Source organism: Cydia amplana, chromosome 26, assembly GCF_948474715.1.
Source record: "Cydia amplana chromosome 26, ilCydAmpl1.1, whole genome shotgun sequence".
Classification (NCBI taxonomy): Eukaryota; Metazoa; Arthropoda; class Insecta; order Lepidoptera; family Tortricidae; genus Cydia; species Cydia amplana.
In genome coordinates, this window is record NC_086094.1 from 6,667,046 (window position 1) to 6,694,234 (window position 27,189).

The 27,189-nt window shown below is 38.8% G+C and overlaps 2 protein-coding genes across 2 annotated transcripts; both read right to left on the minus strand.

Annotated features, from left to right (window-relative positions):
- Nucleotides 1-343: 343 nt before the first annotated feature.
- LOC134660325 (WD repeat domain-containing protein 83) lies at nucleotides 344-1,311 on the minus strand. Its single transcript, XM_063516072.1, has one exon. It carries the CDS (start codon nucleotides 1,277-1,279, stop codon nucleotides 380-382), a length of 900 nt encoding a protein of 299 aa, XP_063372142.1. The 5' UTR covers nucleotides 1,280-1,311; the 3' UTR covers nucleotides 344-379.
- Nucleotides 1,312-10,649: 9,338 nt separating this feature from the next.
- Nucleotides 10,650-26,754, minus strand: LOC134660264 (uncharacterized). Its single transcript, XM_063516008.1, has 7 exons — nucleotides 26,693-26,754; nucleotides 25,010-25,234; nucleotides 23,673-23,815; nucleotides 21,983-22,142; nucleotides 21,211-21,379; nucleotides 11,764-11,865; nucleotides 10,650-10,820 (listed from the first exon to the last, which is right to left on the minus strand). Exons 1-7 carry the CDS (start codon nucleotides 26,712-26,714, stop codon nucleotides 10,655-10,657), a joined length of 987 nt encoding a protein of 328 aa, XP_063372078.1. The 5' UTR covers nucleotides 26,715-26,754; the 3' UTR covers nucleotides 10,650-10,654.
- Between the last annotated feature and the right edge of the window lie 435 nt (nucleotides 26,755-27,189).

Consider the following 27,189-nt stretch of genomic DNA (forward strand, 5'->3'; position numbering starts at 1 on the left):
AAATAATTATTATTTTACGATATTTCCTCGCATGTTTGGAGAAAAGCACTATATATGCCTCGGCAGGAATAGCAATTCGTGGATTCGTCTTCTTTGTCGGACTCCGCTTCGCGTCGTCCGACAAAATCGAAACTCATCCACGAATTGCCCTTTCCCGGCCTCTGCAATAATGTACTATTGTTTTGTTTTGTAATTATTTTGATTGTGATGATTTATATTTTATAGCATTGTGTTGATTATTTTATGTGATTATGATTGAATTATTTTTAATTGTTAATGCATTTTAATCCATTTTGGTGTTCTGAAAAGCAGGAGAAATAAAGGAAAAAAAATAAAATCAATCAACCACTTTTATTTGTGCATTGTTTTACAGATCATTTTACGGTAGGAGGACATCACCCCACAAAATTATTTCGTCCTCGCAAGCCGTCAACAAGTAATCTTCTGTAGGGTGGTGGCTCAAAGATACCACCGGCTTATTCTTACTATGAACCAGTTTACAAGTAACATTACTGCTAATTAAATCCCAAAAAAATATTTCTCCAGTCGCCGAGCCAGAGATAATATGACTGTCTTTCGCATTCACTGCATTTTCTAGCAAATAATCTTTACTGTCATGACCAGTAAATGTATTAAGTAGCTCTCCAGAATCCTTATCAAATAACTTAACCGTACTATCTGCACAACTCAAAATATAACACTGGCCATCATGAGTTACGCTCCCATATGTTATTATATGTCCAATATAGTCTGAAAACATCTTCCCCACCCTCATATCATACCGTCTCACGTGGGAATCTACGGAACAGGTCACAACTTCGTAATCTGTCACTTGTATTGAGGTTATCGTGTCTTTAGCATCCTTTAAAACTTGCACGGGCTCCTGGCGACGGCTTAGGACGTCCCAGAAGGCAACTGTGTTGTCCACAGAGCCGGATACAGCCATAGTAGATTCCTCGTTGTACTTGATGCGAGTCACTGAGCTGGCGTGCCCACGGTATCGTCTCAGCGGCTGCCCCGTCGTTACGTCCCAGAGAATAACCGATTTATCAGCACTGCAGGATATAATCTGACTGCTATCACAGCTCCCGGCAGCATCTAGGACCTCATTCGCGTGTCCTCCGTAAGTTTTAAGTAAGAGCTGTCGGTGCGGATTCCATAGTTTGATCTTCTTGTCCGCGCCGCAAGTGAGGCAGTAAGTGCCGTCAACGTTGAAACGCACAGCTCGTATGGCTTGTTGCTTACATTTTATTGTAACCAGTGGTTTTAATTCAGTCATAATGTAAAAATAAACTTACAACGCGAAACAGGCGAAAGGTAAACAACAAACATCAACTAATATGACAGTGACAGTTAATTAACTGTCATTTATGAGTTTTCTTTCGACCTAGTTTATTAGTCAAATATCACCATAATAAATCTAAAAGCCATAACACATTACTGCATAAGTAAGAACGACAAAGAAATACCTCTTGGTGCGGTGGGTTAGTGTGTTACGGATTTAAATCTGGCGGTCTAGCATGAGTTGCGTTCTCGTGCGCGAGTCCATCTTATACGAGTCGCTAGATATATAGCGCGATTCAGGGTTTATGCTACACGGAACAGCGCCATCGAACGGGCGAGACGTAAACTATCCTAAGAAAAATCTTGAAAACGCAATGCAAGATTTATACTAAAACAGCGCTGTCTGTGTATGAATAAGGATCCTGATCCTGAACGAATTTTTAGTAATTTTTTTCGAGGATTTTTCTACACTAGCAAAAAGCAGAGCTTTGTAAGGGCTCGCGGAGTTTTTCTACCTAAACGTACCGGACCGCGACTTTGATCCAGTTTTGAGTCTTGTTCCATGTTCGATCGATAAGTGAGAGCAAGAAAGAAATATACTTACCTACTAATAGGACCCCGGTCGCTGTCCGGTACGCCTGTCTGTTACAACTTTTACTTTGTCCTTTAAAAACGTGTCCAGACGACAAAATCAAATTGCCAATATCATCCACACGTAATATACAATTTCATAAGTGCTTAAATTTAGTGTCCGACCGAAGGTTCGGTTTCGGTTTCGGTTTCGGCCAGTTTCGGCCAAAAAATCATGTTTCGGCCGTAGTTTCGGTTTCGGCCAAAAAACGGCCGAACCTTTCGGCCAGGCCGAAACATACGCAATGGTACTTCGTTCTATGAAACTAAACTAAGTGACAAAGACCAAAAGTTGTGGAACAAGTAGGACAACAATATTAATACATATATGTACTGATTTATGTATACAGAAATTAATCGGTTTATTATTGTTTATTGTTTATTGTTTATTTATTAGGATCACCAACAGAAGATACAATTTACATACGAGTATACGTTACAAACTAAGAGGGCACATTTATTATTGATCCCCCACTTAAAGGCAATCACAGCATGCATTAAGTATTATAATGTTTAATTTAAACTGTAAGTTAACTCTCAGAAAAAGACTAACTAAGCATAAATTACAATAATTTAGAAAAAGTACCTATAAAATACTAATTAACAACTTAACATTAACAATAAATTTTCCACACAACGCAACTAAGGTGAGTTAGACGAGCTAGCTGAGGTTGCCAACAGATAATAATTTGTTTTTAAATAAGGCTTCACTGTCGTGAAACACATCCAATGAGGGGACATTGTTAGCATGCTTGTTGTATAGGCGAGCCAGGCGAGGCAAAGGGGAATGAGCTAATAGGTTAGTTCGACTACGACGCACATAAAGTAAGGCACAAGGGTAACGTGGCAAACGAGACGGCACTTTCAGCCCTATCTGACTAACCATATGCATGCAATCAATCCTGCCGTTCAGAAGCTTGTGCAAGAACATTAGGTCCAGCATAATACGCCTACTACTAAGAGATATTAATTTAAATTGTTTTAGTCTTGTATTATATCCTTGGCAGCCCGTTCCAAAGCGATACGCAAGATGTCTAGTAAACCGTTTTTGCAAACGTTCAATCCTTTCAATATGTACTTTATAACTAGGATTCCAGATAATGCTACAGTATTCTAGTTTACTTCTTACAAAACAGTTAAAAAGAGTCACCATTGTTGAACATTCTTTAAACTCCCTAGCACATCTTAACACAAACCCTAGAGATTTAAAGGCAGCATTTATTGTCTTATCTTATCTTATCGTCCGATAGATTTTTTATTACTCGTACCAATTTTAGATCATCCGCAAACAGCGATACGGCCGAATTATTGAATATACAGGTAATGTCGTTAATAAATATGTTAAAAAATAATGGCCCCAAATTAGACCCCTGTGGTACACCGGAGAGTGCAATGTAACAGTCAGACTGAGTGCCTTCTATTACCACAGTTGAAGGCCTGCCTTGAAGGTAAGATTGGCACCAGTTAAGTAAACTACCTGCAATGCCGAAACTGTGCAATTTATTAATTAAGATTTTGTGATTAACTTTGTCAAAAGCCTTCGAAAAGTCAGTGTAAACCGCGTCTACCTGATGACCACCATCGACAGCTTCTGTAAGGTTAGTGACGTAGCTAAAAAGATTTGTACAAGTAGATCGCTTAGGCATAAACCCATGTTGATATGGAGAGAGCCCGCCTTTGACATGATCAAATAGTGCAGCATACACCAGCCTTTCGAACACTTTGGCCACCGAAGACAAAATGGAAACGGGTCTATAATTTGCAACTAATTCCCGACGGCCGCTTTTAAATACCGGAATAACTCTGGCTCGTTTCCACGCTGATGGGAATAACCCTGACTTTAGAGACGCATTATATATAATCATTATATATAATTAAACACAATTCCACTAATGATGGGCCCACTGAACGGTCGACGCAGTCTTAAGAGGCTGTCAATACCTAAAACGCGCACACTGTCTAATTGTATCGTAATAGTAAATGAGATAGCACTGTCGCATGTTACTGGGCCTGGGCAAGGGAATAATAAGAAAACTCATCATCTTCCTCGCGTTATCCCAGCATTTTGGCCACGGATCATGGGAGCATGGGGTCCACTTGACAACTAATCCCAAGAATTGGCGTCGGCACTAGTTTTTACGAAAGCGACTGACATCAGACTGACCTTCCAATCCAGAGGGTAAACTAAGCTTTATCGGGCTAGTCCGGCTTCCTCAATGGTAAATATCAAATGATATTTCGTACATAAGTTCCGAAAAACTCATTGGTACAAGCCGGGGTTTGTAGTGTTTGTACCTGCGACCTTTGGATTGAAAGTCGCACGCTCTTACTCACCGCTAGGCCACCAGCGCTCAAGGGAATAATAAGAAAACTATTTAAATAAAAATAAATGTGGATTATTTGTGTAATATTACTCGTTATTGGTTTAGGTATATAAAGTAAATGTTTTGACAAATTGATTTTAATTTCAGACACATAAGTCAAGAAATAAAGACATTAGAACCGTTTAATGGTGATTTTAAGACCAATCTTTGCAATTATTTTCTATCGAGCCGATGTCGTTCAATCATGTATCGAGTGCGGCCACGGTCTTAAAATATAATAAATATTAACATAGGTAGGTATTAAATATATTTTTTGCTTTACTAAATCAAATAGTTTTTCTAAAAAGGGGCTACCTGCGGTTTTCATCGATTTTTGACAAGTTTTGAATCGTATCTCCTACTTTTGCACTACAGATAGATTTTTATAAGACAAACGGCTATCGGTTCTTCAATATTTATCTCCATTATTGTCTACCGGATTTTGAAAGAAATTCATACTATTTTATAATATTTTTAAACATTGCCTAAAAGAAAACTTTTTTTGTATCTATAAGATTGTTGTGAAGGATATTACTTATACGAAATCTACATATTTGGATTCGTCTTTGACGTGTCGTAAAACGTGTCTAGGGTTTTAATTTTAAACGAATTAACACAAAAGTTATGGCCAGAAAAGCAGTTTTTTGGCCTTAAATTGTTCAACTTTGATGCCAAATATCTCGAAGACAATGAACTTTGAAGTAAATATGGAATACTATATTGCTTAAAGCCGTTGCTGTTAATATGATAAACTACAAAAAACATAAGAAAACTAAGGGATTCAGATCGAAGGTTATTAGCGTGGCGGAGCCCCTTAAGTAACATCAATTTCAAGGACATTGGGTGTTGACAGCCCCTTAATATGAGTTTTAAAGCGGTTTTATGACATTTTTTCAACGATTTTAAAAAGTCTTCAAAAGTTTCGGTTTCGGTTTCGGTTTCGGCCGAAACTAGAGCCAGAGCCGAACATTCGGTTTCGGTTTCGGTTTCGGCAAAAAAACATGTTTCGGTCGGACACTATTAGTATTACATCCTACAGTCCTACACGGTCGCCCAGTACTTTTTGCAAGGAAGCCAACTGGCTTTCCTACATAATGTTGGTCAGCGAGCCAATGTCCTTGAATTTATTTATGCGTCCATACCACACAATTGAGCGTAAAACTATCCCGTCTGGATCTGGACACCTACTGGCGGTAATCATGCTGCTCCGCAGATAAACTTACGTATAATTTGCTCTCTTAAGTGCTCATCAAGACGAGTGAGATGACCAAAACAGCGTGTGCCTATGATGCAACAAACGTGAGTTCCACTAAATACTGCCAGGGTTCAGCTACAGCTCTATCGTGAGTATCGAAACAGCTCTATCGTGAGAGAGTGTGCCTATATTGTATTAAACCCGAGCTCCACTAGGTACTGCCAGAGTTCAGCATCAGCTACCTTGGGTACTACTCTCCTAAGTGCTCATCAAGACGAGTGAGATGACATCGTGTGCCTATATTGTGACAAACCTGAGTTCCACTAAATACTGCCCGGTTCAGCTACAGCTCTATTATGGGTATCTCCCAAGTGCTCAAAAAAACGAGTCGGATGACCAAAACAGCGTTTGCCTATGTTACACCAAACCTGAGTTCCAATAGGTACTGCCAGGGTTCAGTATCAGCTCTATCTTGGGTACTGCTCTCTCAAGTGCTCATCAAGATGTGTTAAATGACTAAAACAGCGTGTGCCTATTTTGCACCAAACCTGAGTTCCAATAGGTACTGCCTGCATCAGCTCTATCTTGGGTACTGCTCTCCCAAGTTCTCATTCTGACGAGTCGGATGTCCAAAACAGCGTGTATCTATGTTCCACCAAACCGGAGTTCCACTAGGTACAGCCAGGGTTCAGCATCAGCTCTATCTTGGGTACTACACTCCTAAGTGCTCATCAAGACGAGTCGGATGACCAAAACAGCGTGTGCATATGTTGTATTAAACCCAAGCTACACTCGGTACTGCCAGGGTTCAGCATCAGCTATCTTGGGTACTGCTCTACTAAGTGATCATCATGACGAGTCGGATGTCCAACCCAGTGTGTGTATATGTTGCACCAAACCTGAGTTCCGCTAGGTACAGCTAGGGTTCAGCATCAGCTCTATCGTACTGCTCTCCCAAGTGCTCATCAAGACGTGTCGAATTACTAAAACAGCGTGTGCCATGTTGCACCAAACCTGAGTTCCACTAGGTACTGCCAGGGTTCTGGGTCATTTTGTTGAACTGCACGCCGACGTTGCAATTGGCGTGCAGTCGGCGTGCAGTTTCCATACAAGTTGCAGTCGTGTTGTAGTCCGTCTGTATCGGCCCGGTATATTATGCTTATCTTTATTTATAATTTTGGCAGTTCCAAGCAATAGTAACACTAAAACTGTTTCTCGAACTGAAAATAACCGATTTTAGTTTGCTAACACAACATGACTGATCAGTTCATCGGCGTCACAAAACATACGAGTAAATTGACCTCCGCAGTGAATATGTCGTAGTCAGATTGTATAATCAAATTGCTAACAACGATGAATACAAAAAAGGGTTAAAAAAATGTAGATTCTGACTTTTCTGACCCATCTCGCTTCGCTCGGTTTGATTCCCAATTTAGCAATTAAGTTTCTCTGAATACTGGAACATTCAATCTTGCTGTATATTTGTCGCAGTCGGATTGTATCCGCCGTATTACATTACGGCTAGCCGTTTTACAAAACAGGGGCGTTTTGAAATGCGGCGGTTCGACGATTAGCCGGATTGTCATTGCGATACGTTCTTCAATAAGGCGGCCTACGTTTAGCCGCATCGTATCTACTATTTAGATTGTAGAGTGACCATTGTTTCGGTCGCCTACGTAACCGGAGATTGACAATGTTTGCAATTTAATTTATTTTTACCATGGTCCCACCGCACTACATGTGTTTCTTTTCCAAAACATTTCCTTCACAACTTAAATAGACGGAGCCCCGCAAGCGGGGCTCCTATTTCTGGGCGGTTTGCCCTTCGGGCATCTGAAGCTACCTAACGAACCTGACCTACTTACCTACCTACGCTTTTTTCCCCAAAGTGTAATGTTTTCACGGACGTCTCACTAAATCAATAGTTGTTGCAAGTTGCGAAGGAAATGTTTTTTGAAAAGAAACAGTCCGACGAACTCCAGATTTGATGGACACCCCAGCGTTTTTCATAGTTTGTTGTTGTTATGTCAGGCAGCGCCACGAGTGTTAAAAATGGGGACTAAAAACTGTCAAAGCGGCGGCTAATGACTCGCTGTATTACATTACGGCTAGCCGTCTTGAAGAACGTATGGCGCCGAATACATTCCAGCGGATTTTCATTCAGCCGCATTCAATCCGGCTAATCGTCGAACCGCCGCATTTCAAAACGCCCCTGTTTTGTAAAACGGCTAGCCGTAATGTAATACGGCGGATACAATCCGACTGCGACAAAAATACAGCAAGATTGAATGTTCCAGTATTCAGAGAAACTTAATTGCTAAATTGGGAATCAAACCGAGCGAAGCGAGATGGGTCAGAAAAGTCAGAATCTACATTTTTTTAACCCTTTTTTGTATTCATCGTTGTTAGCACATAGTACATTTAGCACGAATTTTAATTCATATTTTTTCTAACAGATGGCGCTAGTAGTAATACAAAGTATTTTTCCTGTATTTTATTATTTTAGGTTTATAAAATGATATTTTTATGTTTGATAACACATCTAGACATGAATTTAAATTACTATGTTAAATTTCAAACCTATAAGTGCGATAGTTTTTCCGTAAAGTGTACCACAAGAATGCATAGTTTGTCGAATAGTGATAGGGCTCGCTTCGCTCGCCCTAATTACAGCACAACCGAGGTTATAGCACAGAATAACTAATAGTACTACCGTACAGAAAATTCACTCCTTCACAAAAGTCAAATTTAGGTATAAAATTACACCTATATCGCTGCCTGCAAGCAAAATTGAAACTTATAACCGCGCACGAACCGTGAATCTCCTTTGCGCGCCGCAGTTTTATGACCGAGCTGTGAGTGTCGGCACGGGGTTATCACTTGACAAGTTTTTATACCTAAAGTCTATTTTTTTATTCGGTAGACTAAAATGACATTTTATAGTATGAAATGAGACATGATGTTCATACTGTGAAATGTCATTTTAGTCTACCGAATAAAAAAATAGACTTTATACCCACCGATTTATTATTTTTTAAGATAAATATGTAGGAATTACAAACGTTGATTATGTAAACATACATTTTTTATCCGGAGATAGTATGTCTGATTCTCACGGAAGTAAGTTTCGAAGCCATTGTGTATTTTCAATTTTGCGCGAGCGCCACGTGACACGACTATCGTGCACGCCGAGCGGCAGCCCACTACCATACCCCTGTCCGATGGGCGCGCCGGCCAAATGTACCTAAACTGCGGAGTGACACCCCCCTGGTTATAGATCCTGCTATATTTACGGGAGTGAGTACTTGTGTAGGTATTCGTTTTCCAAATAAGACAAGTCATGTTGTGTTATATCAGTCTTTATTAGTGAGTAATGAGTATACTAAATATAGTCCGTTAACCATTTTAGGCAGTAAAATATGCGCGAAATTAAAAATGCCTATGGGACCCGCCATTATCTCTGCGAGCGGGACAGCAATTTAATTATGCGCGTGCAATAGAGATAGCACATCGCCGCGCGGGGGCACAGCTGGGATTGACGCCGATGATGATGATGAATAGAGATAGCACATGTACGAAATTTTGCAGCGTCTTTACTTTAGTTTCCTCCATTTTTTGTGACAAAACGGAAGGGACCATGCGCGGAGGGTCTGCCATCTTGTGGCCTGAATCGGAACCTTAAAAATGTACATTGCAAGTGCTGCGATCTAACGTTCTCGTACGTTTTCTTGTGCATAGTAGGTTCTGCCATCTCGTGGGCTACTTTGGAAGCATAAACATCACATTTACGCCTCGCGCCAAAAGTCTGACGTGTCTTGTGCTGCCCCCTACAGTTTATGCACGCTCCCTATGGTACAAACCATAGAGATATATAAGTAAAGAAAGAGTGGTAGCTCCGTTCGTAAGTTTTCTTACCAAAACGCGAGTTATTTCGTAGACGACATCTAACGTCAAATAGTGGAATTATTAGTACCGGTACTTGTCACCAGATGTCACCAGTTTCGCTACTGACGAAAAATGTACTACTAAAACAATTTACAACTAATATTATAAGCAAAAGGAGTTGAAAATAGAGTTCCGGTTAATTCGCTTATAATAGCTAAAAATTGTCGAGCATTACAGTTTTTGTTTGCCGCGACATCTATTGTCAACTAGCAGAATGATAATGTCCGCTACTTAACGTTAGATGTCGACTGCGAAATAACTCGCGTTATGGTAAGAAAACTGACGGAGTTACCACTCTTTCTTCACTACATAGTATAAAACAAAGTCGCTTCCCACTGCCTGCCTGTCTGTATGCTTAGATCTTTAAAACTACACAACGGATTTTGATGCGGTTTTTGAAGTGAAAACTTCTTTAGCGGCGTTGGGCACTTTTAGAGGTGGGGAAAAAATTATAAACTAAGACAGCGTAAGGCGATCACGTGACCGTAAGGTTTAGATGGCCACTCATTTAGATGGCATTTAAATCAATAAAGAAAAACTCCATGACATTACATGAAAAAGGTTCTAATCTTGTACGGGCTGAAATACGAGGATCTCACAGTTACATTCTAACTTTATATTATTCAAATAATTATAATGCAATAAAGCTACATCTTGATGAAAACGCTAATAAAAGTGAACTCTAGTACTGGTGAATAAAACTCAAAATATCATGACCAAATATATTTAGATGCGAGGTCTGTAACTTTACAATTTCTATTCGAATTTTAAACAATTAACGCTACAAATTTGAATTTCGAATTTTAAACAAGCTCACTGACCAGCAATTTCGGAACTAAAGTTTTTCAATATAGCCGGTCAACCAAATATTGTCAGTAAAAAAAGGCGCGAAATTCAAATTTTCTATGGGACGATACCACTTCGCGCCTACATTTTTCAAATTTGCCGCCTTTTTCCACTGTCAAGATCTGGTTGAACAAGTATAGAAAGGAGGATGGGTCAATTACATAGTGCCGCAGACATTTTGGACTAGTCATTGAGTTTTCACTTCTGTCGGCACTCCCGGAGTGCAGCCCGTTGTTTTTTTTTTAATAGATAGAGTGATTCAAGAGGAAGGTTTATGTATAATTTATTAACCTGTGCGAAGCCGGGGCGGGCTAGTTTTTTTTTATTATTTTTTTTATTTTTTATTTATATTTATTTGTTCCTTATAAGTTATGTGTCTCTATGGTATAAGCTAGTCGTCGTCCCGCTGGTATGTGATGCTGCTGCTCTGCGTCTGGTGGAAGATCTGCACGAGCGGGGAGGTGGGCGCGAGCGCGCCGAGCCGCACCCACTCCTTCAGCGTGGCCGCGATGTCCGGGCTCTTCAGCTCTATGGTCAGGTTTATGTTCTTGTTTAACCTGCAAAATACTAGAATATTTACTATTCAACCACCCTGCAATTGATGAAATTATGCTCGAAACGACTAGTATTGTTTACATATCTACCTGATTGCTGTGCCCATCAGGGTTTCATGTGTCATTTGTGTACCTACCTATACTCTTAAGTACTTGGAAAACCTGTAATGTACATGTGAATTGCAATAAATAAATACAAATACAAATGTACATATTATAGGTAATTGAATCCGCTTTTTGAAGTGAAAACTTCTTTAGCGGCGCTGTGCACTTTTTGAGGTGGAGAAAAAGTGTTAAACTCGCGACAGATCACCGTCCCGTGACCGTAAGACGGACCCGTGACCTGATCGAAAAACTTACAATGTCATTGAGTTTTTCTTTATTGATTTAAATGCCATCTAGTGAGTTTCCCTCTAACTGGTATTAATATAACTCGAGTACTAACAGCGACGTGCTTAGGGGTTTCAAGTAATGCGACGAAATAACGCTAGATGGCGTTAACCTCAATTATACATAGTGCTGCAGACATTTTGCACTAGTCATTGAGTTTTCACTTCTGGCGGCAATATAATAGAAAGAAAGAATAAGAATAATATTTATTTAAAAGAAAAAACCTTATTAACAACACATTATGTATGTTTACATGGGGGCTATTCATAAATTACGTCATTTCAAATTAGAGGGGGGGGGGTCTGAACATCGGGTGATGGTAGCATGACGTAGGAGGAAACGGGGTCATTCGAAGCATAACTTTTGGATGATTTTTAGGGGGGGGAGGGGGTCAAAAATAGATGACGTAATTTATGAACAGCCCCATGGGCCATGATAACCGCTTACTATCAGGAGGTAAGCTCGATTATCAACAACACAAGGAAAATTTACAATAGGTTTTGGACGATTTTTAATATTACCTACTTAGACCAGAGAAAAATGTAGTCAACATTACCTATTAGGGTCATAGAAGGGCTCGGAGGTCTGTATCTTGAGGTTCGTCAGCAGCGGCGGGTCGGGGCCCATCACCAGCTCCATGTACTCCTCGTTGTAACCCCTGGGGGAACAAAGTACCCACATTATTTGAGCCCGGGACGTTACGGATTGTTGATGAAGTATTTCTATTTAGTCAGGCGTGTCTCATTCCGCGCTTTCGTCGCTTTGATACAGGTAGCTAAAAGTACATCCGTTCCACACCAATTTTGGTGGCTAGCCATAAGCCGCGCGTGGCGCTGTCGCCACCTAGCGGCCATATCTGTCCTGATCGTAACCATAAAGTAAGTATAGTATAGAGTAGTCGGCCTATACAAGCCTCGCTTAGTTCCACAAAAATTCAAGAGATGTCACTCAGAGCACCATTGGGCCTAAATATATATTTGTGTTATTTCAAATCTTGCCAATTTTTAAATTAACATGTATAGTTCTAATTTATTTAGCATATTACAACAAAAACCTTTTAAAACATCCATTTACACATAGTAAATCGACGCAGAAAAAAATTAATAAATAATGGCATGAACTATTCTAAGCGCCATCTATCGCATTACTAGACAGTTAGTTTCTTGCCGTTGTAACACACTAAATAGCTCGATTGTTTGAGAAAGACTATCAATAGATGTCACTGTAGTAAATCCTCATACTTTATGATCATATCAACATTATTAAGTAATAATATAATTTATCTCAAAAATGGACGGCAAAGTCGACGTTGCCGGTTAAAAAATAGGTCGCGAAGTGTGTAGTTTATGGTCATTCTAAAAATTAAAAACATTGCAGTCTCGATTTCGGGACTGCAATAATTATTAAGTGTAAAAAAGGAAAAATAATTATTAAGTAATAAATAATATAATTTTTCTCAAAAATGGACGGCAAAGTCGACATTGCAGTCTCGATTTCGGGACTGCAATGTTGCATACAAATTCCATTATTAAACGAGTTCCAAACTTTTTAAAACTTTAAATGGCCATATCAAATGAAGGCATAGGTCCATTAAACAGCCAAACAAATGATCAGCACTTATTATTAATATAATGTTGGTACCGCGACTATTTAGGTGTCTCAAATACGTTGGCGTGAGGTTGGCGTATTTTCAGCAGAAAAATACACTTCTATTTTTTTTAAAGGCGGCAAGCAAATCTTTTTAATGGTTTTACTTTTCTCTGTGAAAATTAGGACGTTGCTTCTGTAAAATATCTCTTGCACCATTTTTGAGAAAAGCACTATATATGACTCGGCTGGAAGGCTACTTGCTGGCTTCGGATTCAATTAAACGGACTCCCAAGGTCGTCCGTTTAAAACGAATCCTCAGCTTGCAAGTAGCTACTTCCGAACCTCGACAATAATGTACTATTGTTCTTAGAAACGTGATAATAATTAAAATATATTAAACCTACATGGTATCATCAGCCACACTGTTAAGTGTTAACTGTACCGATGTACAGTTAGGAGTGTTGCTGTTTGTATATTAATTTACTTAACCTTACGCATTACAAAATTGTCCTCATATAGCTATACATATATTTTAGGACCGTCTTACACTAATCGACCTACTTGATAACAAAACATTGTAAATTCTTGAGCAGTTTGAATAGCAGGGCAGGTGACAAAAACTTGCTCAAAAGCATAGAAGGTAGCATCCTATAGAAGTGGTGTACGCGTGCCTCCGTGAGGGACAAAACATATAAATTCGACCAATCATAGCGTCGCATTGCGCCGCTATGATTGGTCGAATTTATTTGTTATGGTGGGCAACAAATGAATTCGACCAATCACGGTGGTCAATTTACGGTGGGGAATAAAACAAGATGTGAGACTGTGACAAGGACAAACAATAATAGCGCTTTCGCTGCTACTCCTACTGAAAGATACATAAGACTATCCCGTTCTGTCAGTTATCCCCTGCTTCTATTCATGCTCAAAAGAGAAGAGACATCCGACATTTAAAAAAATATCCCTATATGTATGAGAGCAATAATACAATGTCTAAATATAAATACATACATATCTTATATTTTATGATCATATCAAAGCTGGAAGTCCTAGGTTCGGATCCCCCTAAAAGTGTATTAATATGGTGTCCCATGGTGGTGGCCCATTTGTCCCCGCCGCCATACAAGAGGTGTGGACAGATGGGAATAGATATAGACCATTAATATATACACACACAATTAAAAAACAAATAAATGTCCTATGAGGATTTGAACCCAGGACCTCCTACTTCATAGCACATAGCAGAGCAGGGTCACTGTCACTACTACTACTACTAGGAGGCCGTAGAAATAATATACAATTTATATATATTTAAATTAAGTACAGTCAGCGTCGTATAGTAGGTCGCATCCAAAGTATTCAAATAGTTCAGTACGCCATACAAATAATATGGTGTACCGAACTATTTGAATACTTTGGATGCTACCTACTATATGACGCTGACTGTACTTATATAACAATTAACAAATCAGACTGGTAGCCACAGTTTAATGGCTAATCTAGGATTAAAACTTTTTAGTGGCTTGCCATTATGTTCAAAACATTTAGCTTCATACCACATCAAATATTTAAGTTTACCGCCATTGCCCGCCAGCATTGAACAAATTGGTTGTTAGTGGGTAGACAAAATAAAGTCACTATCATGTTAAACATTGAATTTATTAATTGTATTTTATTATTTTTAAGAGAATCTTCATAGCATGTGTCTGTCCGTTGAAACAGGAATCAATCTCAACCATCTTCCACTCAAAATATTTTACTTGTGGTACAGTCGCCATCAGATATATCGGAGCGGCCAAGGCGCTCACAAATATCTGAACACGCCTCTATTGTCAGGGCGTTAGAGTGCGTGTTCAGATATTGTGAACACCTTGGCCGTTCCGATATATCTGATGGCGACTGTACAGAGATGCATTGACTATTTCATCTTCACTCTCTTGTTGCATACATTGTAACTTCTAGTGGCTAGAGGCTGGGTCCTGAAATCAGAAACATATTTTTTATATATAAAATGTAATAATATCACAATAAAGTTTAATACACATTGCCTTCACATTGGAGTCTGTTTGCAAACACTAACCATTGTATAGATTTAGACCAAGAAAAGTATGCAGCGATATTGATCGCCTGCGCAGTACATGTGCTATTTTAAATGTCAAACATCTTTGAAATTATGACGTACCTTTCTTCTTTCTTGCTCTAACTCTAAATACTTTGGAATCTTTCGCTTGCTCGGGTATCAATATTAGCATGGGGGGTTAAAATAAAACTTGACAATAGTTATTAGTGGGCAAGGGGGCAAAGCAGTTGTTTAACCGCTCATGCTAATGTTGATTCCAGAGCAAGCAGAAAATTTGAACTATGAGCGTAGCGAGTGGTTCGAGAAGTGGAATCTTGAGCGTTGTGAGAATTCAAGGCACGAGGGTTAAACAAACATTGCCACCTAATGAAACACAGAATTTATCACCATGCCAACGCAGGGAAAATACCAACTATAAAATACCAAAAAAATCAAATCCACATGAACATTATAAAGAATTTATAATTCAAAATCATCATTTAAAAGTAAATTCTACCAGCTAACATAAGGAAACTCAAAATTTAGATCTGATTACTTTGCCCCACATGTGGGAAAAATTCAATTTTCTCATTAGTATTTGAACAATCAAGGGGGCCTTTACCAGTTGGTGTGGTGATAAATTATTTAATTAACCTTTGTATTCAAAACAAACTTACCTGAAGTGTTATTTTTTTATCATTTATTGGCAAACAGTAGACACTGTCAGATTAATATGTAGGTTTTACCATTAGTAGTGTTCCGTTACTACATCGGCAATTCACGTCATCATCACAGGTCTTTTCGTCTATTGCAGACGATTTATGCATTGCTGTTTAGACAACGGGTTTGGTGATTGTGGAGGCCGATGCGTGAGCGGCACGACCTCCCACATTTTGGGCACATGTCACGCTTAGCACAGTCTTTAAAGCGCCACATCGGTCATCCAACTTTCCTTTTAGCATACCTACGCAACTGCACCAAGCAAGACACGTCTAGGTATTCTATTCACGTACTTGTACTATAGTTCAAATGAAGCTATAATATGAAATTAATAAGTTTGTATAAACAGAAACAAAGCAAAGGCAACAAACGCGGTGCCGCTTTGTGGCGACTTGACTATTTGACAGTTTATTTTTAGTGTTGCCGTTGAAAGTTCTTTCTTGTCCCTAAATAGAGCTTTTATGATTTATTATTATACAATATTATTAGTTCAAATAAAATATGATATTCCAAAAGACTACAAATAATATTATATAGTACTTAAATTCCAAAATAATGATAATTATGCCTCAGTGTCCATTTCTGCTTTTTTAAGGAACAGGCGTATAACATTACCCTGAAGTAGGGGACTAATTTTAAAATAGCAATAATCATTACTTGATGCCGCTTTTGACGTTTCTGTGCACGCTGTTGTCTGTCTATACTTATAGGTCACATAATTAGTGATACAAACACCTGCCTGGTCAATATACGCAAAATTAGATATATTTATTCTAATTATAACAGAAAAAGTTTATTAAAACAAACATTAAATGCTTTTGTCTAATAATTTCAGGTTTGATAGGTACGGGTTTTGCCATGGGAGAAGTTGAAAAGGAACGTTATGAAAACATATCTTTGTATGTATAGGTACTAAGATGGTACAAATCATGTACAAATCTGTTGCTTAAAAATAAAAGCACGACGCGACGTTGCCAAACTGCTATGAGTTACTGCGAAGCCAGTTTAACTCGACAACGTCGCATCGTATTGTTACAATAGGGTATTTTCGTACTAGTCAAATCAGTTACTTTTTTATAGTTATTGCAATGCAACTTGTATCGTAAATTTTTAGAAGGCACGATAAGAGTGAATTGAGCATGAATTGAGGTATTTTATCTCATTAGGATCGAAAGAGCTCGTGAATTTGAGTACAAATAACACAAAAGTGGCAAAAAAGATCACAATATAAAAAATGGCAAAAAATAGTAGTTTTCGATATAAGTGCGAGAAGTATGTCATTTTGCACGAGTACCGAGCTTTCGATTTTTTCGGTAATATACTGAGGGGCTACCGCCAAAACCGAAATTCGCAAATTGCGGGGATCTTTCTCTTTTACTCCAATGCAGGCGTAATTAGAGTGACAGAGAAAAATGCCCGCAATTTGCGAAATTCGATTTTCGCGGTTATAGCCCTGTCACTTACAACGGATGCCTTTGCTTTGATATCTGGTGGCGTTAAATTAACTCCAAAATCGTCTGAATCACTCATTTTTATTTAATAACTTATGCTTTCTTGGCAATTACTTACAAACATAAATCACTTTAAATGTTGAATAAAAAAGGCGGGAAGGGAATAAAAAAGTTTTACTTTTAATTGCCATTTTTTTCAATGTGGATTCTGTTGTCACTGTTGTCAGCATTATGCCAATTGAAGAGAAATTGTATTATTAAAATTAATAAAATTAATTTTCAGAACATATAATTATACATGGTCAACCAGATCTTGACAGCAGAAAAAGGCGGCAAATTTGAAAAATGTAGGCGCGAAAGGATATCGTCCCATAGAAAATTTGAATTTCGCGCCTTTATTTTACTGACAAGATTTGGTTGACCAGCTATATGTAAAAAAACATGAATCTTCTGTTATTTCATTATATTGATATATATCTAATTAATTACATTTATATTAAGTGTATAAAGTGTATTGTACGAACGTCAGCTTCATTCAGTCGCGCGTTGTTCAAGGTTCAAGTAATACTATTGGGTCTCGAATAATACTCCTTTATGCCCAATCGCGCGTTGTTCAGGTGGGTTATTTATAAGCGGGTCTCGCATAATACTCATTGATTTAAAATGTATCAATCAGATTACTTTTTAGCACTAGTGTAAAAAAATCAAACTTTACGCACGATTTGCAGCTACAAAAACTAAACTTTTTGAGCAATTGGATTAAAAAAATATAAAGAAACGCTCAAGTACCAGTGGCATGGTGGCATATAGACGGACTTACGCCAGTAGTAATGTCTAATCCTTTTGCCATGCACCAATGGTAGCATGCGCAAAATTATTATGACAGGTATTTATTTTCAGCCGGTTTCAATAGTTTCGGCAAGACTTATGTAGCATTCTTATAATATATAAATATTATCATCACCACAGTATCGTTTTCCGAAATTACTTTATGGTTATACCGTTCGGCTACGCTATTTCTCTGTACCCTGCCTCTCCCTTCCCTCCCTGTACTCCTTAAGTGCCCGAACTCTCTTTACTCATACTGAAAGATACATAAGACTATCCTGTTCGGTCATTTCCTTCCACCCCTCATGCTTGATCCAGTTTTAAACTAGATTCATGATTTATTCAATACGCTATAAAGCGACATCTGTTGATTACTTCTAATCGTTGGCAACGACATATGTCTACTAACTTTCAATGAAGACGTATAGATGTCGTTAGGAATTCTATGATTTGGATGTGACACAGCGCCATCTTGTATCCATGATAGGCAACAGTGCATTTTCAGTGACGCCATCTAGTAATGATGCGCTTTTAGGCGGTCACATTTGAATGTATGGGATAGCAGCGTCTGTATATATGTAGTCTGTGTCGTAACAGACGCGTTTTGTTAGAGAGTGAGTCTTCTGTACCTAGTACTATTATTTATTCTGTGATTTAGATACAGAGATACGAGGCTGATGGTATCCCTCCATGGGATTGCTCCATTTGGATCCTATAGATAAATTGTGACTTTCCATCAGAGAAGGGTCTTTATGCTATATGTGCATAAGGATAAGGACCCCGGAAAAAATAAGACCAAATATGTTCTGGCTTTTTCAATTATGTTGAAATCTAAGTACAGAAGAATAATTAAGGTTGTAGTAGATTCATTGTAATTTTTTCTTATGTTATAATAGATATGTATTGCCTGTAATTAAATAAATGATTATGATTGTGCTGACGTCGTACAATGCGTTTATTACACTGACTTAATATAAAAGAAATAGACACACAAAGCAGAACAAAAACGTCAAGAAATGTGGATCCCAATGACGTTTCGCACCATTTGCATTGATGATAAAAACGCTTACGTAAATTTTGAGTCAAGATAAATGTTTCGTACAGAAAAGAGCTTAATGTCGTAAGCATTAAGTGTCAAATTTGCAATCATAAGTACCAACACTGTTAAAAAATTTAGTCCGATGGCACTAAACGTAACGTATTTACGTCAAACAACGTCAAACGAGAATAATGAACGAATGGAGTCACTTTGGTACACTTTAATATGTATTACTGTACAGGAAAATATTAAAATTGAAGTAATAAATAAAACAAATTTAATTTAATCGGGAGCTCAAATAAAATTAATTCGTGGTTCAAATTCAAACAAATTAAATTTTTAATTCGTAAGTAGGTATACGTCTTTAAATACTAATTTCCTTGAAATAAATTCTACTTATTAAATAACTGTGTATTTAAGATCTACATTTACTCATAGCACGAGTGCACGGGGACATTTAGATACTGATTGGATTTTTATTATAGTCTACCTATACTTTATAAAAAAAATCCTGTGGTTGTCACTGTGTTCCGACAGGTTTAGCATTTACAGTTAAGTAGTCGATATAAGCCCTTATTGGTGGTGTATATGTCGGAAACAGGGAAATGGGCCAAACACACAAGTGCCGTTTTGCCTTGTTTAAAACTGCATCACCCCTATCTCTTGCTATAATTAAATAGCAGTCCACTTTGCACGTCGCATAGGTTTTCTTGGAAATCTTCAATTTAAACATAATATTATTTCTTATAAGATAAAGTGCAAATGCCATAAAAGGGTCACAACTCAGCATGTAGCTGGCAAAGCCAGCGCTGTTCTTCCGTTGTGACCCAGGTGTACGCCGTTCGACGACGAGGCGGCTATGCTTCAATTAACTAATTAATAACTAGATCTATAACTATACCTAAAACATAAAAATTAGACTAAACTATTACATAAAAATTAAACTAAACTATTAATACACTGCAACATTGCGGCAATTGCCGTATCTACAACAGCCCTGACAGCTGTCACTTGGCGTTGGCGTGGCTTATGAATTCCATATAAAAATATAAAAAAATATTGACCTCACATCGACTCAATAGAATTTTGTTCCTTGACATCCCTTCTTTGGTACTAACAAATTAATTTATTCAAAACCATAAAATTACCACCAGATTACATAAATTATGTAATGCTATCCAAAGAACTAACCGAAAGAAATACATTTCATCGTTTTTCCTTGTTTTATCATTGTTATTTTTACATATTTTAACGGCACATTTCGTAATTGTTGACAACTTCACATTTGAGCGTTTCAAACAAGACTAAACGAAAAAGTAATGCATGATCTGTTTTGACATCACTTTTGTGGGGCCATTTTTGGCGGCTGATTGGGTATCCAGTTCTTTATACTATATCAATGGTTTATTACTAATTTAATTTGATTCTGCCTGATAGGAGCAGTTGTGAGCAGGGGCCCATTTCTCCAACGGTATTAGTCTAATATTATTAGTGTGTTTTGAATAAATGTCATATACTAAGAAAAAGTGACCAAGGTCTCCAGTGCCCCAGGCTGGAATCGAACCAGCGTCCTCTGCTATCACCTCAGGCACCTGCCGCGATAGCAGAGGACGCTGGTTCGTTTCCAGCCTGGGGCACTGGAGGCCTTGGTCACTTTTTCTTAGTATATGACATTTATTCAAAGTTTATAATTTATAGTAGTGTGTCTACTTGAAATAAAAACAAATTAAAATATTTTCTGAAAATAATTTAATTTGTTCTAATACATTATTAGTGTGTTGTCATGAAAACCCATACGATTTGACAGTTCGTGGACTAATAATATTAGTCTAATAGCGTTCGTGAAATAGGTCCCAGACACAGAATGTACCCTAATAACAGCCCCCGTGAGGGTCCTTGTGAGCAAATTCCCTGTGAGCAAGGTCCCTGTGAGCAAGGTCCCTGTGAGCAAGGTCCCTGTGAGCAAGGTCCCTGTGAGCAAGGTCCCTGTGAGCAAGGTCCCTGTGAGCGAGGTCCCTGTGAGCGGGGCTAGGCAGAGTTGGGCAGAATTTATTCGAATAACGATTAACGATTAAAATTAACCGATTTAATCGCGAGCGACGATTAAAAGTGGCGATTAATTAGTTTTATTCGAAGAACTTCGATTAACATTAGTCGCGATTAAATTAATCGTCGACTAATTTCCGCGATTAATTTTTTCATTCGAATAATTATTCGACTAATTTTCTCTCGATTAATTTTAGGAACCATCGCCCACACTTAACTGTACATCGGTGGACCTTATGCCTTTTGTAATAAGGCCCGGCTAGGACTCACTTGTAGGTGAAATCGATCCCGTTGTCGGTGAGCAGCGGCTGCGGGCGGTACTCCGGAGCGCCCCGGAGCTCCACGTGGTCGCCGCCGGAGCCCCGCGCGTGGATGCGCAGCAGGGACGGGATGTCGCGCCCGTGGAGGCTCTCGTCCGTGTACGTCTTGTAGCCGAGACCTCGGATCATGATTAGTATTTTATAGTTAACTGCAGCTTATCGAAATGAATATTATAGTTGAGTTGGGATACATGAAAAGTACGCAATTATAGTTTGGTATACGAAATCTTAATTCAGCCATTACAGTTGACAAGTAGAAAAATACTATTTTATCATCCAAGATACTAAAGTTAAAGCTCTTAGGCCAAGCGAGCACCACGATTTTTTGTCGCGCGATTATTTTGTCGCAGAAATACAACGTATGTGTTTATGTGTCGGTGCGCGCACATGCGACAAGAAAATATGTATTACAGCGCGATTTTAAAATCGTGTCGCAAAAATTAAAATCGTGGTGCGCGCTTGGCCTTATATGTGTTTTTGAAGTACGCAAAAAATTAAAAGTCCATTTTTGTAAGACTTATTTTGAAAATACAGGCAAGCCCTAGTGTAGGAACCAGCTCTGTATGATAATGTGGAGTATGTTGTATAAATAAATAATCCTTTAATCTTGAAAAAACAAAAATTGGTGTTTATTTTTTAAATAAATTAAACAAAGCGGACCTATTAGGATACAGCAGCTATGATGAGGAGTGGAATGCTATAGAAATTTTATTTACTCATACCTTCCACGATGGCCTTCAGCATGGTCTTGGCCCCGAGGGAGCTGAGCAGCGCCACAGGGCGCCCCGGGGGCACTGCGCAGTACAGGGTGCTGCCCTGCTTCGTCGCGGATACTAGTTGTACGCTGAAGTACACCAAGTCACCGATGTTCACCGACTCCACCTTAAAAAACATTTTTTGGGGATTAATGGGCGTTTTTTTTGTCCCCTACACTTTTTTTTTCAAATTTGGGATTTTTTATGTTATTTCTACTCGGAATCACGAGCTCTTTCTATCCTAATAGGAGAAAAAAAGTGTCCTAAGGTTTTTATTTTCATTACGTCACCATTTTTCATTTTTTTTTTTTTTTTTTTTATGGCGGTCGCGGAATGGAAAGATCGAAAAATTTATGGAAATTTTGGGACACTTTTTTTCTCCTATTAGGATAGACAGAGCTCGTGATTCTGAATAGAAATAACATAAATTTGAAAAAAAAAGGTGTAGGGGACGACAAAAAAAAATGCCCTAATGACAGAGGACATTTTGCGTTTATATGTGTGCGCGGCACGTCTGTACACGCGTCATTGTGTATGTGTGGGTAAGTCGCTTTACTGGGAGCACGCCAGAAGTCCGTCAGATTCATGTCGCGGGGCGAGGTAATGCGAGTCGGGGCGGGGCGGTGCGTGGCCGTTCTGTATGATAATACTATTACTTATTCTATGTTTGTGTGTAGAACAAACTGGTCATGTTTAACAGGATTTTCACCCGACTTCATTAGTTTTTTCCCGTTTTCATTAGTTTTTTCGCTTTTTCGGTTATTATGCGTTTTTATATATAAAAAAACCGGCCAAGTGCGAGTTGGACTCGCGTTCCAAGGGTTCCATACATTAAGCCCGACTCACGTTTGACTCGGTAGTTTCGGTGACAAAGGGGGAGGGGAATGATCGGACAGATAGACAGACAGACGCACGAGTGATCCTATAAGGGTTCCGTTTCTTCCTTTTGAGGTACGGAACCCTAAAAAGTATGTAAACGAGTTGCAAGGACCAGCACAACATAGCATATTATAATCGTATCAAAGCTGATTGTATAGAAGGGGTTCTACTGTATACAGTTTAATTTTCAACAAGCAGAAACGTCTGGGAACCATGTTATTAAGCTTATAATAAATTTAAAAGTGGAAAAATTACTGCCGGGTGAGAGTTGAACTCCGGCTTCTGGAGCCACCGAGACCTCATCCATAGCCAGCAAACAACAAACAATTTTCTGTCATACTACAGTAATACGCTTTTTCGGTTATTATGCGTAATGTTGACGGATTGGTGGCCGCTTTCGGATGAAAGAAGCGCCTGGCGTCTGTTGGCTCGTTGGTTGGATGAAGTTCGAAGTATCGCGGGGCACTTTTGGATGAGACTAGCTCAGGACCGGGACAAGTGGCGTACAAGAACAGAGGCCTATGCTCTGCAGTGGGCATGATGATGCGGGTATATATAAAAGTATGTAAATGAGTCGCAAGGACCAGCACAACACAGTACATTATAATCATATTAAAGGTTCCGTCACACAGGCGCGTTTTCCGGGCGGGGCATGAGCAGAGCGCGAGCGTTTTATATGTAAAAGCGGCGCGCCCCGCCCGGAAAACGCGCCTGTGGGACGGAACCTTAAAGCTGATTGTATTAAAGAGGTTCTATAGTATAGAGTTTTCTGTCATACCACAGTGGTCATATTCTTGGGCGCCTTGGCCTTCCGCAGCGCGTGCCGCACGCGCGACGTCACGGCGGCCGCGGACACGGGCTCCTCCGACTCGGGCTCCGACAGAGACACCAGGTGCCACACTCGCCTTTGGGTCGCTACCACTGCAATGCGATTATTTAATTAACCCGTGGAGCACCCTAGTGTCACACGCGTGATGCTAACTCGAATTGGGCCGTAGTGACTCAGTATCAGACATGTGTTACTATGGATCGATATGGTTCAAATTGCTTTACATCAATTTGTTGTATGGTGGGTGTTCGACGGGTTAATTGTAAGGTTTTCTGCTAGCTTTCAAAATATTCCTTATCTTAATTTAATGGCCTTGTTGCAAAAATGTCACGAATAAATGCCCCTTTCGATGCTAAAATTTCTCCAATTTGAAAAATGTACAGTTACTTACCATCAGATATATCAGGCCGATCAAGGTGTTCACAAATATCTGAACAATTGCCCTAGTATCAAAATGTGAAAGTGTAGGTTCAGATATTTTTCAGCACCTTGCCTGCTCTGATATATCTGATGGCAACTGAAACATTTACAAAGAGTTCTCTGAAATGACCTGACCATGTGCCCTAGTTTTCACAAAAAAAATCATAAAACTTAAAAGGGACTTTTTGCAAGTGCAAGTATTATGCTAGGTTTTAGTGTAAGGCCTGAGTGGACGCTCTTGTTGTGCGTGCAGCGGGGCGGGGCGTGCGGCGTGCATGTTAAACAAATGCGCACGTATAGGAGCGGCCTTAGTGCACGCTGCTCACATCACGCGTGAGCTCGCCAGCACGCTGCACGGCACGCTGCACGCCCCGCCGAACGCTCTGCTTCGAGTGTCCACTCAGGCCTTACACTTAGGCATAAATTATGCTAGTAAGTGAAGGCTAGGGTTGGTTGACTCACTCTAAAGGTTTTTGAATGAGGAATAACAGCTTTTCCTTGTACACAATTACTTATATCTTTTGATTATCTACTCATATATTGTATTATGTCTGCCATCTTCAAATCTAATGTATAACTTATTTAATTACACAAACAGGTAATTAAATAAGTTAAAGGTAAAACCAATGAAATTATATTGCGGTAGACCCGTTTCTGTAATTAAATGTGTACACAACACAAGTGTTTAAAGTGTTATAATGTATAACTTGTCATTAATTGTGGTACTTTCAAATTAAAAGAAAATACAACAGAAGTAAGATTATAGCCTTCATAACAGCTAGATTTCATACTCAGGCATATAAAAGAACCTTCCAAGGCCACCTTAGAATACATATTTCAATAAAATCAGATGGTTATTTACTCACATTTAAGCTTCAATCGGTTTAACAAATCATCGTATTCTTCAGCCGGCAGTGACCGGGATATGTGTCTGCAGAGCACCCTCGCGGCGCTCGCAGGCGTCATGGGCATCCTCGAGCTGCGGATGGCACGCGACACGTCGCTCCAGAGGAGCCCTAGCTCCGGTAATACCGCGACACAGCACGCCTCCAGCGACATTTTAGAAATAGTCGCTTGAAGCTCGGATAACTCTGAAGCCATGATAATAGGTTAGTTATTTGAGATAGAAACATACTGCAAACGTCCAAAAATTACTTTTTTTGCAAAAAAGCATGGAAAAGCATTCAAACATCAAAATCATGTTTTGCTAACTTTAAATTTTATTTTATTTTATTTTATTTTATTTATAAGGCACACTTTAAAGACGACATTCAATACATGAATACAATAAAAGTGGTAGGCTTTGTATAGAAATGCCACCCAAAATAAGTGAGCACAGCAAGAACAATAAATAATAACGAGCAAAAACTATCCTAAAATTATAAAAAAAACACTACTACTTAACTACTACTGTTATTCTTTTTGAGAAATAAAAATATCTTTAAACCGACTTAATTATTAAATTACATAAATGATCTTAACATGTTAAATTGCTTACTATTGTTGTTGTGGGTTGGACTGTAGCAAAGGGGGGGCTGGGACTTAGATTTTTTTTTGACAAAGTGGTGTCATTATGACACTATTTTTAAATGATTGTAATGTGTATATCACGTCAAAATAAGCATCTTTTATTGGAAAAACTTTTCTCTAAAATAAAAAATGGCCGAGTTAGACGCCTCCAAAGATTGATATTTTTAAAGGGAGCTGGGACTTAGAAAATTTTCATTGAGAGTGGTGTCATTATGACATATATTTTAAATGATTTTAATGTATAGAACACATCGAAATAAGCAACTTTTACTTGGAAAACTTTTAACTAAAACTGAAAATGGCGGAGATAGAGCTTAAGGCAGGCCAGGCTTTTAAGGCAGGTCGGAGTAGGTACGACGACGAGCGAAGCGAGGAGGAGTGTTAGGTATAACTGCGACCATACAGCGCGCGAGCCGAGCGAGCGAAGCGAGCGTGCCGCGGCAGCGGCCGGCGAAGCGCCAGAACCGACGTTTTTATAATAATACAATTTTACAAGTCCCAGCTCCCTTTAAAAACATCAATCTTTGGTCGCGTCTAACTCGGACATTTTTTATTTTAGAGAAAAGTTTTTCCAATAAAAGATGCTTATTTTGACGTGATCTACACATTACAATCATTTAAAAATAGTGTCATAATGATACCACTTTGTCAAAAAAAAGCCCCCCCAGCCCCCCCTTTCGTACAGTCTGACCTTGTTGTGTAGTATGGTGGCCAAGAACCCTAACGACTTGCCTCTTGAAAACCGCTAGCCGTGAGTTGAAAATGTCGATGTCTCTATGTTGTGAATGTTGTGATGCTAAATCATTGTACTGACGACACATTCTAACAATTGGGTTATAAAAAGAAGTAGACCATTATTTTTGTAGACTTGAAGGGCGAAAGTCTTAGGAGCACGGGATCTGAATCGAGGAGTATTGAAAGTAACCAGGGATAGTAAGCTAGGTGAGTCAATATTATGATGAAGAAGTTTAAATGCAACTGTTCGTGTAGGGCAGCAATTACATATTTTGATTACTTACTAGATTTAGGATCAGTGGTCATCTTGGAGACTTTTTATCACTATCAATCTTAGAAAATCGCGGAAATTAATTTAATCAATTCAAGTGTCAACGGTGGTCAACGGTCAAAACGAAGTCTTTGAACGAAGTGCATCATAAATCATAAATGCATACTTGCATAGACAAACTTTTTTTTATTCTATAATAAAGCCTACACACATGTGCTACGCTGCCAAGCTTAAGGTACACTACCAGATTCACTTGGCAGATTGTCATACTTGGCTAATCACAAAATACGCAATAAAATGTAGATTACGCTTGTATTTCAATTTCAGGGTAAATATATATTACTTCTTTGCTTCGGAGTATTAATTTTCATCAAATTATAGCGATTTTAACTATTTTTCTACACTTGACTGCCAAGCTGCCAAGTTTAAGAATATTTCCAATTGCATAAAAAAAAACTCCCGCCAAATTTTGTGGCCATGTTTTGATTTGACATCTTGAATTCTTGATAA